We start from the raw sequence: 12959 nt of genomic DNA on the forward strand, positions 1-12959 counted from the left end.
TTTCATAAGTAATCATATATGCGGCTTTAATATATAATGTAATATTTTTTAATAAATATATGATTTTTACCATTTACTGGAATAGATCGGATTAAGCAAGGAAAAATTCCTATATAAAGTCTTTATATTCCATGCTATAGATTTTTATACAAAAAATTATTATTATTTTATTTACTTTGTATATAACTTTTTTAGTATATTCAAAAGAATTTTCTATTTTTTTATTGCTTGCCTAAATAATTGTTTTAATCGTATCTATTGGATATATAAAAAGCCAATAAGACATACCTATATTTATAAAAAATTATTTTAATATAAAAAAAAGTATAACCTGCAACACTGCCTGATATAAAATAATCAAAAATTTTTTTTCTTTTGAAATTTTTTCATTTTTATTTCTTCCAAGTAATTTTTTAGTATAAAAATAAGAACCAAAATAAAATATGTTTCCAGTAGATTCTCTCAACATTTACGCGCTACTACCCCTGTAGAGTCCTTTAAATCCTTTATGAATTCATATATTATTAAAGCTATATTAATATATTTATATTATTTAATTTTTGTATTTCAACCATATTATTTGTATATTTATATAGTAACTTAAAGTGTATTAAATTGCAATGCTTCTGAAGGATTTTAAACTTGCCTTCTATAATTTTTAATATTATATTTATTAATTTTTTAATTATTTTTTTTTATAATTATACCTGATCTTTACTAATTCAAAAGGAGTAAAGAACAATCCATCTAAAGCTCCGGCACAAAAATAACAAAATAGGCTTTTTGAACAAGTATCATTTTCGGCTTTTACAATTTTTTTGAAAAAATCAATTACTCCAATAAGTAAAGAATTTTCAATAATTTATGCCATTAATGACATCGATCCACCTATTAAAATATATTGCTATTAAATAATTTAAATATTTATTAATATAAAAAATGAATTTTTGAAAAAAGTAATGATAATAAATTATTTGAAAAAACTGAAATTAATTTAATTATTTTTAATAATAATTGCATTTTTTTATAAAACCTCTGAATAATGCAAAAATTCCTTCAGAACGAACAGTTTATAAAAAACAATCAAAACCATTTTTGTATTTATTCCTGTGTGTTTATAATTAAACTTTAATAAAATCGAACGGTTATCCTACAAGTTATCCAACTAATCCTGCATTAAAACCAGAAATCAATGAAACTTTAAAATCCATAATTAAAATATATTAAAATATTAAATAATTTTTAGTTTTTTATTTTTAAAATTATTCGATAATATATAAAAAATATATGTTAGTTAACATACAAATAAAAACTCTATATTGCATAAAAACAAATATTTTACACAATAAAATTAATAATAAATACACGAAGGATTTTATAAATTTATACGTAAATAAGTATTATTTTAAAATTTATCTTATTCTTCATTATCAAAATTAAAGTGTTAATGATTTTCTAGTTTAGTGTAACATATTACATGCCCAATATAATAATAATTAAAATATTCGATATAAAATATTTTTTTATAATAGTGTCTCTATTATAATATATTCAACTCTTTCGTTTGTAATTAATTATATATTATTATTAAAAAATTAATCTGAAAAAATAAATGCCTTTTTTATTTTTGATCAAGTTTTTAAACAAAATTACAGAAAAAATAAAATAATAAGAACAAGTAATATAAAAAAATTATGTAGAGCGCGATTTCTGTATATAGAATAAATTAATTAATCTATAATTATATCTATGATATTTTTATTTATAAAATAATGTAAAACTACTCTAAAATATACTATTATTGAGTTTAATTACTCATATCCTACAATAACACTTTTTTATCTTTATTTAGAATTTTTTCAAATATCTAAAAGAAGAAAGTCGTTGAGAAGGCATTCCGCAATATCATCACTATAAATTTTAGAAGCTTCGAAACGGATGTATCAAAACATTAAATTATGAAAATAAATTAAAAAAATAAAAAAATATTATAAATGATTTTCATTTTTATTTATATTAATTGATAATTTGACATATCGTTAAAATAAAATTAATAAAAAAATAATTTGTATCATAAGTTTAATTTCAGTTATTGTTTTTTATTTCTTTTAAAAATTATTCTACAAAAAGTTCAATTTTAGAAATTTCGTTTTATTTTTCTTTATTTAAAAAGTCGTTTATCTATTTTTTTAAAAAAAATATTAAATAAAATAAAATCAAGTTTAAATTTATTTTACATCCTATATTTATTTTTGAATTAATTCTTATTTTTATGTTTTTTATAAAAATGATTCATTATCCAAATTTAATACTAATATTTATTTTTTTATATTTATATTTTCTTATTATATTTCTTTCATTATATCATGAGATTTTTTATGTTCTTCTTATAATTATCTTAAAATTTAAAAAAATACATGATTATGATTTATATATTTGTATATTTTTAGACTTTATCAAATCGTTTTGTATTATTGATTCTTGTTCTTTAATTTAGATTATTTACTAGTATTTGCTTTCGTTTTCTTTATTAATACTATATAAATTGTTTATTTCTTCTTGCTATTATTTAATTTTATATTCTAAATCTAATTTTGTATTTTTTATTTCTTCATATTTTTTATTGTTTATTCCTTTAAAATAATATATTTGCTGAGTATTTTATATATATACTTTCTTTTTATTATAATTCTTATAATTCAAATAAAAGTTTTTAATTTTTTTCAGTTTATATAATATGTTTATGTTCTGATTTGTTTCTATTTTATTCTATTTAGGCTTTCAACTTTTCAATGTTTTTTTACCATTAAAAATTCTATTTTTAATTTTATTTAATTTTTTAGTTAAAAAATAAATACATTATTTTATTAGTTTTCAAGTATTTCATAATTGATTTTCTTTTATTCGTTTATCGAGTTTTATAATTCTTGATAATTTTCTATTTTTTTTCTATTCATTTCTTAATCAATTCTAAGTAAATTATTATCTTTCTTTAAATCATTTAAACTTTCTTTAGTATTTCTAATTTATTCAATATAATTTTATTCTTTTTCTTCCCAACTGCCTTTTAATTTTATAATTGCTTCTTCTAATTCGCTCTATTATTTTTTTTGTATTTATTAAATAATACTCAAATTAGGTTTAATTACTTATATTTAATTTTTTTAATAAACAAGTATTTAAATTTATTCATTTTTTTATAATAATTATCTGTTTAATTATGTTATTTCTTATTTTAAACATTCATCATATTATTATACTTCTTTAAGTTATATAATTTATTATTAATATTCAAAAATTATTTCATCTTTTTTATTAAACTCATTTATTAAGTATTCAATCTATAATATTAATTGTATTTAATAATATATAATTATTAATTTTACTTTTTCTCTTTAAATTTCAAGCTTCTATAAATAAAATTATTCTAACTAATGGTTAGCCTCTTCATTTTCTATTTACCGTATTTATTTAAAATAATCTTATGATTTATTATCTTCTTTTTAATGCAAATATTAAGAATTTTTTCTTTAAATTTTATAAATTTAATCATCATTTTCAACATTTCTAATCATTTTATATAAATTAAAAATAAAAAAATAATATAATTATATTTAAAAAATTAAAAATGAAAATAAAATATTAATTAATTTTATAAAATATAATTAGTTATTTGATACTAAAAAAAATTTCTAAATAATTTTCTATAAAAATAATCCATTTAAATATTCATAATTCTTTTTATTTAATATTACTCATAAGTATAGCTTTTATTAAAATTAAAAAATATATTAAAATTTATAAATTAATAGAACTTTTTACAAAAAAATATTTGAAACTCAAATTAATTTGAAATAAAGTACAGAAATGTTATAAAAATAAATATACATTAATAGTTTTTATAATAACTGTTTTTACTATATAATTTGTAAAAAATAAATATATTATGATTTTAATTAATTTTATTTAATATTATAAAATAAATTAATATATAATTGTTTTATTTTATACAAATGTCATAAATTCAATAATAATAATAAGAATCGTCATCATTAAAATAAATCATTTGTAAACCCCCTTAAAATATAGTATATCTTATATTACTTATAAATATTTTTAATATTTTAATAATTATGTCATTAGTTTTAATTGCAATATAATTAAAGAAAATGGTTAAAATCACATGGAAAAGAAGATTATATTGATTTCAAAGATGATGAAATTTTACTTTTAAGAAATTATTTTAGATCTTTAGATAGCGACGGAGGAGGTAAATTGATTTTAATTATTAATATATATTCAAAAATTTAATAAATTAATTTATCATAATAAATAATTAATCTATTATATATATAAAGGTAGTATAGGGGTTGAAGAACTTGAAGATCCACTTATTGCTCTAGGCTTAGCATAAAACAGAGAAGAAGTATAAAAATTAATTGATTAAGTAGATTAAGATGGTTCTGGAGATATTGAATTTACTGAGTTCTTAACAATTATGAGTAGTGTTTAGAAAAATGATAAAAATAAAAAAAATGATGATTCTGAAAAAAGTGCAATCTTTGATTTTTTTAAAAGTAATATATAAATTTAATATAATATAATAATAAATATATATAAATAAAAATTTAAGAAATGATGACTGGAAAATTAGAAGATGAAATGGATTAGAATGTTCCATTTCGTTTGAATGTAAGTTAATATAGAAGAAAGAAAATATTAGGTAAGATTATATTTTTTTAATATATTATTAACTTGTTCTAAATAAATTTTCAAAATTTAATATAAAAAGATGCAATTATGAGCTCTAATAAAGATAAAAAAGATAAAGGATAAAAAATATTATAAGTATTTATAAATATATGATTTTAAATTTATTCATAAAAAAAAAAACATAGGCATTCAAAAAATAATTGATATTTAAAAAATAGCAAGAAAAAATTGAAAAAGGAGAAGATCCTAATGGTAAAATAAAATAATAATATGTTAAATTTAATAAATCAATATAATTTAAAAGATATTTCCATTGATTAAATACCAAATAATGAGAATGGAGTAAATACAAGAAATGGTTTTCCTAAAATGCCAAGGTATACTAAATTACAATAAAAATTATTATATATTATAATTAATAGAATTATACAACCAACAAATAAGCTCTTAGTCAAACCAAAAGCAAACCCCATATAAAATTAATTTAAGTAATGATCTATTTAATTCTTTACAAATATATTTGGCTACAAAATTTGATAAATAAAAATTATAAAAATAAATAAAAAATGAAGTTAATATATATTTTTTTAAATGACTTTTTCAAGTATAAAACTAACTAAAAATAAAAGTTTAAATTATTTTTTAAATACAAAATTTTAATTAAATAAATATTAATTTTATCACAATGTTTATTTATTAATAATAAAATAATATATAACTTTATCATATTTTCTTTATATCTTTTCTATAATTTTTTTATAAAAACTGTATCAAAATAAAAATATTTATAATTTTGGAAAACAGGAAAAAAAAATTAAATTAAAAAATGTTCGATTAAATTTTTAAAAAGTGAAATTGCAGTATAATTAAAAAAGAAAGAATATAAACAATAATATTTTATTATTTATTTTTGTAATTTGACTAATATGTGTTATAAAAATTAAATTATATCAATATTTGACCAAACATAAATATTGTATTTGGCGAAAAATTTCGGCTCATAATTTATTTTAAAATTAATTAATTTCAAAAGAAAATTAATACTTGTTCGATAAAATAAACTTAATATTTTGAAAATCATATTAAATTATTAATTATAATTATTATTTTTTATTGTAATTTAATTAATTTAATTTAAAATCAAAACTAATAAAATGAATTTATTAATGAAATTAATTAAATTTGATTTATAATATATAATATATTTAATTAATGTTTGTACTATAAAAAAATTTTTTAAATAGTATATATATTGCATTTATTTTCAAATTAATATTTTAATTCATTAATGTGGTATAAAATTAACTTTTGGTGCCCATATCTATAATTATAAAATATATTTTAATATGTATATATAATTTTTATACCTAATTTTATCCACTACTTAATTTTTCTTTTAATTTTTATTTTCTCGCTTCTGCCTTTTCTTTCTATCTTATTTATTCGTCAGTTAAGTTATCATAATCATTGTTTATATTTTATTACTATTCGGCTATTATTGGTATATTAAAAAATGTTTAAATAATTTATTTTTGATTTTTATATATTTCTTACATTTTATATTTATTTGTTCGCTTTAATTTATTTTTAATTCTTCATTTTTAATATTTTCTTATTGCTTTTTAGAGTATTCTTAAAACTTTTAAAACATAAAGTCCTTTTTATATTCTCCATTATTATTTAACTATTTATTTTTCGGTAAAATATTATAAATTGCTTTTTCAACTTTACCTATTTAGTTTTATTTTAAAAATAGTAAATTTTAAATTATATAAATAACATTTATCATAAGTAAATTTTGATATGAATTCATTCATATTTTTTTCATTATTAAAATGTAAATGTGCTCTTGAATATTCAATTTAATTTTAACTATTGAAAAATTAAAATTTAATTTATTATTTTTATAATTAAATAAATTATTACAAAAAACAACCCATTACATAATATTAATATATTATTTAATTTTAGAATTATTTAATTAATTCTAAAAAATGTTTTTCTTCTAATTCAGGATTTAATTGAGTTATATTTACTTTAAATGATTATATTTAACTCATTTTTTTTCTATTTACTAATATCAATAATTCAGAAATAAATAGAATAATTAATATATATAAATATTTAATGTAAAAATTATAGAAACATATAAGATATTTATTTCAATATTAATTTTAAATAATTATTAAAAATTCAATATAATTATATTATTATAATATAATTAAATTTAAATATTTTTGTAGTCTTTATAATATTGTTTTTTCTTTAATAATAAAATAAAGCATATTTTTATTTAAATATAATTAAAATTTATTCAATGATGCTCAAATTTTTTATTTTCCTTACCTTTTTGACATTTATTATTACATTTTTATAAGGATAACGTTTTAATATATAATTAAAAAGTAAACATAGCTCTTTAAATTTCCTTAAGAATTTTAGAAGCCAAATCTAATAGTAAAACTATCATAAATATAAATTAAAAAGCATCCGTAGCAAATTATTAGAAAAGTTGCATTTAAATTAAAAAGCAGTTCAAGATTTTAATTTATATTCTATATATGATAATTCCTATTCTGTGGATTTAGTAATAGGTTCAGATAATTAATTTTTCAAAGTTACTATTGATACAGGCAGCTCTATAACTTGGGTTGGGTTAAAAGACTGTTCATAGTGTAAAGAAATAGGATTTAAGAAATTTTTTATCTGTGAAACAAGCTAAACTTGTAGTTAGGAAAATAGAGAAATACAAATTTAATATGGACAAGGGTAAGTTGTGGGAACGGTTTTTAAAGATAAAGTAGGTTTCTCATAATCGAACTTTTTTATTTAAAATTAACATTTTTTGGGAATAAAGGAAATTAATGAATTAAATTATTATCCTTCTTAAGGGCTTTTAGGTTTAGGATTCTCTAAACTTAGTTCTGGGCTTGGAAACATAATTGATAATTTAAAAGAGCAAAAAGTAATTTCTAAAAAATAATTTTCATTTTATTTAACTTAAGAAAAAGATGACGAAAAGAAAAAAATTAAATAATTAATAATTATTTTATTATTGGAGAAAATGATTCTAATTTAGCTGATTTAAGTCAAGGTTTTAGCTGCCCAGTAAATTCTAAAGATTATTGGAGTATTTAAGTTGTTTAAACCTTTGCAATAGTTTAAGATTTAGAAATTAATCTTGGATTACAAAGTAATTAAGCTATTATTGACTCAGGGACTAGTTTTATTATATTTAATCAAAACGATTTTAAAATAATTAAAAATTACTTTTTTAGCTTGAAAAAACTAGAATGCAAAATAAATACTGAATTATAACTTATATAATGTAATTAAATGGATATTTCGGTTTATCCATCATTAAAATTTGAATTTTGTAATTAAAACTCAACTTTTGTTACGCCTGAAAATTATTTACTTTGTGATAAAAAAGTTTGTTATATAAGAATAGCTGGTAATTAAAATGGAAATTAACCAATAGTTATTTTAGGAGATATTTTCTTTAGAACTAAATATATTACTTTTAATTAAGACGAATTAAAAATTTATTTTTATAAATAAAAATAATTAGAATGAAATAAAAAATGTTGTATCAAAATATTTACAACCCCAAAATTTAATAAAATTTTTTCATTATATAATATTCTCTTTATATTTTAGAAAATAAATATAGAACATTAAAAAAAGCTGTAAAAATTAATATTGTGAACTTTCTATAATTTATAATATATTTAACATATGATTCTATTTTAAATATCAGTTTTAAAAATAATTTGAAGATAAATATATATTTTTAAAATTCATATATTAATAAAATAAATATCATACAAACAATTATAATTAATATAAGAATAAATAATAATATATTTAAAAACAATTATAATTTTATTTAAAATATTTTGTTTTATTGAGTATATTTATTTTAACTATATTAATTATTTATTATTAATAATATTTATGTGTTGAATAAAATTAAATGTTTATTAAAAAATTTTCAAGTAACTATTTAAGCGCATCAGGAAGTTCTTAAAAAAATATTTTTTGTTCTTTATTTTATTCTTAAAATTCTTTTTATCTCTTTCTTAAATTTTAATTTTATTCTAGTTAATCGAAATATTTTAATTTAAGTATGTTAGTTATTTTTAAAAATACTTTTTTATAAATTTATATTATCATTTATTTATTTTACACTTTTTATAATAATTTAAGTTAAGAATAATAATATCTTATATTTTTTTAATATTTCATTTTTACATATATTTTTTTTTTAATATACTATTATTATTATTCTTCTATATTTAATCGCTAAAAGTTCATTTTTTACTAATAACAATTGTATTATTTGATTATTAAATATTTATTCTATTTATTTTATTCTAATTATGTATTATCCAATCTATTTTTATTGGTATTATTATTATAATCATTAGCAGATTATGAAGATTAAAGAACTTTTTTTAATTTCACAATAACTTTTTATAATTTTTCTTCTACTTAAGTAATATTAATTTTTTTGGTATCTAATCTTGTGTATAAATTTTTTTATTAGTAATTTATTAATTTTTTTTAAGATATTATAATTTATTTTTTATAAAAAAAAAAACATATTAAAAAACAATTGACATAAAATTTTATAAGCTTTCAAATACATTTTTTTTATAGCTTTAATAAAATAATATAGTATACATTAAAATTCTTATTTTTAGAAAAAAAAAAAAAATTAAATTGGATTTCTAATAAAACATAATAAAATATATAAAATTATATAAATATATAAACTTTAGATCAGAGAAATATAAATTAAAAATATTTTATAAAATACTAATAATAAAAGTATTTTAAAATAATACTTTTTTTAAAAAAAGTAAAAATTAAATTTATTAAATCTTTACTCGATATTGAAAAAAATCCATCATACAATAGTAAAAGTATTTTAAAAATAATAAGACTATAGAATTTTTAAAATTATCATTATTTAATTTAAAAATTATATTATAGGTTATTAGCCTTTAAAAATAAAGAAATTTTTTTTAAAAACAAAAAAATATTATGTAAAATTTAGTTTTATTAAAATTATATAAATACATTTTTTTAAGAAATTATAGTTTTTATTTTTCAAGAATATGTAATAAATATATAATATTTTTCTTTTATATATATTTTATGATTAATATACAAAAAAATATTTTATTATGTTAAATGTTTATTTTTATATAAAATTATATCTATTATTGATATTTAAAAAGTTCTCATCAATAAAATATTTTTAATCTAGATTAACTTTAACTAAAAATATAAAATATAATATTTAATTTTTTTTAATAAAAATATTGAATAAATAAAAACTTGATTGTTATTTTTTAAATGAATTTTACTAATTAGTCAATCAAATTAAAGTAAATTTTTATATAAAAAATAGAAATTTATTTCTTTAATAAATTGTAAAAATATGAATTTTATTAATGAACCTTATTTTTAGATAAATATTCTCAATATCTAATATTATTTAAATAGTCATTGTTTAACTTTTTATTTAAATTTATTTTACAAAATAAATAAATAAAAACTAAAAAAAATACATAAACTTATATTTTAATTATAAAACTAAACATTGTTTATATTTCTAATTAATTTGTTTTTTGATTATTTTGTTTATTATATAAATCTTACAATAATATTAAATATATATTTTTAATAAATTTTCTTGCTTTAAAATATCATTATAAATTTTTAATAATTTCTTCAACATATTCAGGAGATCTTTCAGTATAGATAGGATTCGCAGTAGAAATGACACACAATTCAACATTCTTCTTATTAATTTTTTCTTCCATGACTTATTTTAGACAATTTAAAGCTAATTTTTCAGCTTCTAACAAAGTTAAATCCTATTTTATTTTTTTGGAAAATAATATTTAATTGAATAAATTTAATATTACTTATTTATATTATTCATTCAAAATAACTTGTATTCCTTCATCAGCAGGTCCAATACCTTAAGCAAAATATTCGGTCATAGTTCCGGAAGGATCTAATAATAATAAGTAGTTTAATTAAATATATAATTTAGATATATACCTGTTTTATAAAGATTAGGACCACTATCGTCTACTCCGGCTATTAGCAATGCAACACCATAAGGTCTTGACTGTGTAAAAAATTAAATTTATTTTTAATTAAAGAAAACAAAAAATAATATTATATAAATAATATAAAAACATTTTTATAAAAAATTCTAATTTTTTTAATTACCATTGGTTTTCTTTTCATAGATGGATCTCCTTCTCCGAAATTGAGTGCTAAATCAGATACTGTTTATGTCAAAGCTCTAACATTCATAGGCTCGTTATATGTAAATCTATGATTTTATGCCTCTACTCTAGCATAATCAACTAATGTACGTGCATCTGGAATAAATCCTGAAGCTGCACAAGCTATATGACAATCAATCTTTTAATATTTTTTTTAAACTAATTAATTTTTTTATTTATACTTCAGATATCTTTTCATTTGATTTAGGATTCATTAATGTAGAATCAACCTTTCTTTCAACAGCTAATACGACACCTTCATTTACTTTTATTCCAATTGAAGAGTTACCTAACTTTTTTTTATTTTTTTATTTTTAATTATTTTTTTAATTTTAAAATATTTACTTTCATAGCTTGCATTGCATTTTCTACTTAAAGTAATCTTCCTTGTTTTGAAAATGTGTTTACACTTCTATCATAATTACTACTGTTTATATTAATTTTATTTTATTTTTTTTTATTTCTAAAATTAATAACTTTGCGTTTGACATTTTCTATATTTTTTATTTTTAATATTATTATTTTTTAAATATCTTTATTTTCTTATCTTTATATATTTTTAATTTATAAATTATATATTTTATTTTAAGAACCGGACTTTTGTAAAAAATAAAATATAGAAATTATAATAAAACTACATTTTCTGAAAGTTTCTAATATTACTAAAAACTTTAAGTTCTGAAAAGATTTTATTTATAAAATAATATAATTTTATATTTCTTACTTATATAATTTTTAAATATTTAATATGTAAACAAATTTCTTAAAATTAAATACAAAAAAGGAAATATAAGTATTTTTTCTAATGTAAAAACTATATATTTTAAAAAATATTTTTATAAATTTTATTAGTTTTAAATAAAAATAATTTTAATTATATAAAGAAAGATTTAAATAAAATTAATTATGCATACTGTTATATATTTTATTTTTATTATTATTGAATTAACAAAAAATCACTGATTTTTCAATAAACATTTCCTTCAAATCTTTATTTAAACCAATTTATGCATTCTTCTTTTGTTATTTTTTAGTTGTTTCCTTAAAAAAAAAAATGTTAAAATTTAAACAACTTATTTTAAAATTATTATTTATAATTTTTATTACCTAATCTTGATTATCTTCTTCTTTTTCTTGCTACTCTGTTTCCAGGTCTTTCAAGAACAATGTAGAAATCCATACCGAAAATACCACTTTTTATTAAATAAAACCAAATGAATAAATGCATATTAAAAATTAATTTTACGTATAAGGATCATATTTCATTCCCAAATCAATATGTTCTTAAATGCCGAATCCAAAGTTTCCTTTAAGTAAAAATTTATTTAATTTATTTATATGTATCTATGTAATTTTACCAGTTTTAGAAAAGTTTTTTTTTCTTAGTTCCATTTCTTTAACTCTTAAACCTCTTTCAAGAATATCTTATGCCTTATCACCTCTAATAGTGACATGGGTAGCCATTTTTTCATTTCTTTTAATGCCAAATGATCTAATTGTATATCTAGCTCTTGAAAAACAAGGTTCTTATCCGGATAAATCTTTTAAAACTTTTGCAGCTTTTGTAAGTTTATCACCAGATTCTCCAACACAGCAATTAATAACTAATTTTGCTATTTTAATTTCTCTCATTCTGTTTTCTTATTGGTTGGACATTTTTGATGTTAATTTATATATTTTATATTTAAAAATTATAAATATATATATATATATATATATATTTATTATTATTATTATTGTTTTTGGAATTATATTTATATTTTTTTTTTAATATTTACTTTTATATCCTTTTTTTATAATTAATTTTTTTAAACATATTTATGTATTTAAAATAAATCATTTTTTTAAATTTTTGATTCGCGTTATTAATTAAAAATTCTCATCTCTTATTTTTTTTATCAACTCTTCTTTTTCTTATAATTATCTATCTAAAGA

The 12959-nt window shown here is 16.1% G+C and overlaps 3 protein-coding genes across 3 annotated transcripts, besides 11 other annotated features; 1 reads left to right on the plus strand and 2 right to left on the minus strand. All coding sequences in view use genetic code 6, as the record gives it.

The window, feature by feature from the left end:
* The first annotated feature begins 2314 nt into the window (after positions 1-2314).
* Positions 2315-2346: a microsatellite.
* A 1222-nt stretch (positions 2347-3568) lies between these two features.
* Positions 3569-3661: a microsatellite.
* Positions 3583-3653: a microsatellite.
* Positions 3662-4158: 497 nt separating the features above from the next.
* On the plus strand, positions 4159-5242 carry IMG5_115710 (hypothetical protein; the record flags this gene model as incomplete). The annotated part of the gene is made up of 6 exons (XM_004034647.1): positions 4159-4270; positions 4359-4577; positions 4634-4723; positions 4793-4965; positions 5018-5090; positions 5136-5242. Coding segments are annotated over 4 exons (495 nt in total), but the record flags the coding sequence as incomplete, so codon positions are not given.
* Positions 4811-4840: a microsatellite.
* Positions 5243-5426: 184 nt separating the features above from the next.
* Positions 5427-5475: a microsatellite.
* A 1254-nt stretch (positions 5476-6729) lies between these two features.
* Positions 6730-6767: a microsatellite.
* Positions 6768-9449: 2682 nt separating this feature from the next.
* Positions 9450-9491: a microsatellite.
* Positions 9492-10430: 939 nt separating this feature from the next.
* IMG5_115720 (proteasome alpha subunit, putative) lies at positions 10431-11936 on the minus strand (the record flags this gene model as incomplete). Its single annotated transcript, XM_004034648.1, has 6 exons — positions 10431-10601; positions 10653-10744; positions 10792-10861; positions 10966-11163; positions 11207-11317; positions 11370-11936. 6 exons carry the CDS (start codon positions 11934-11936, stop codon positions 10431-10433), a joined length of 1209 nt encoding a protein of 402 aa, XP_004034696.1.
* Positions 11320-11358: a microsatellite.
* Positions 11325-11360: a microsatellite.
* Positions 11326-11367: a microsatellite.
* Positions 11527-11566: a microsatellite.
* A 1-nt stretch (position 11937) lies between the features above and the next one.
* Positions 11938-12680, minus strand: IMG5_115730 (hypothetical protein; the record flags this gene model as incomplete). The annotated part of the gene is made up of 3 exons (XM_004034649.1): positions 11938-12065; positions 12132-12217; positions 12271-12680. The coding sequence occupies 3 exons, from the start codon at positions 12678-12680 to the stop codon at positions 11992-11994; spliced, it is 570 nt and encodes a 189-aa protein (XP_004034697.1). The 3' UTR covers positions 11938-11991.
* Positions 12681-12959: the final 279 nt, after the last annotated feature.

Source organism: Ichthyophthirius multifiliis (genome assembly GCF_000220395.1).
Source record: "Ichthyophthirius multifiliis unplaced genomic scaffold scaff_1120509250941, whole genome shotgun sequence".
In the NCBI taxonomy this organism is placed as follows: domain Eukaryota; phylum Ciliophora; class Oligohymenophorea; order Hymenostomatida; genus Ichthyophthirius; species Ichthyophthirius multifiliis.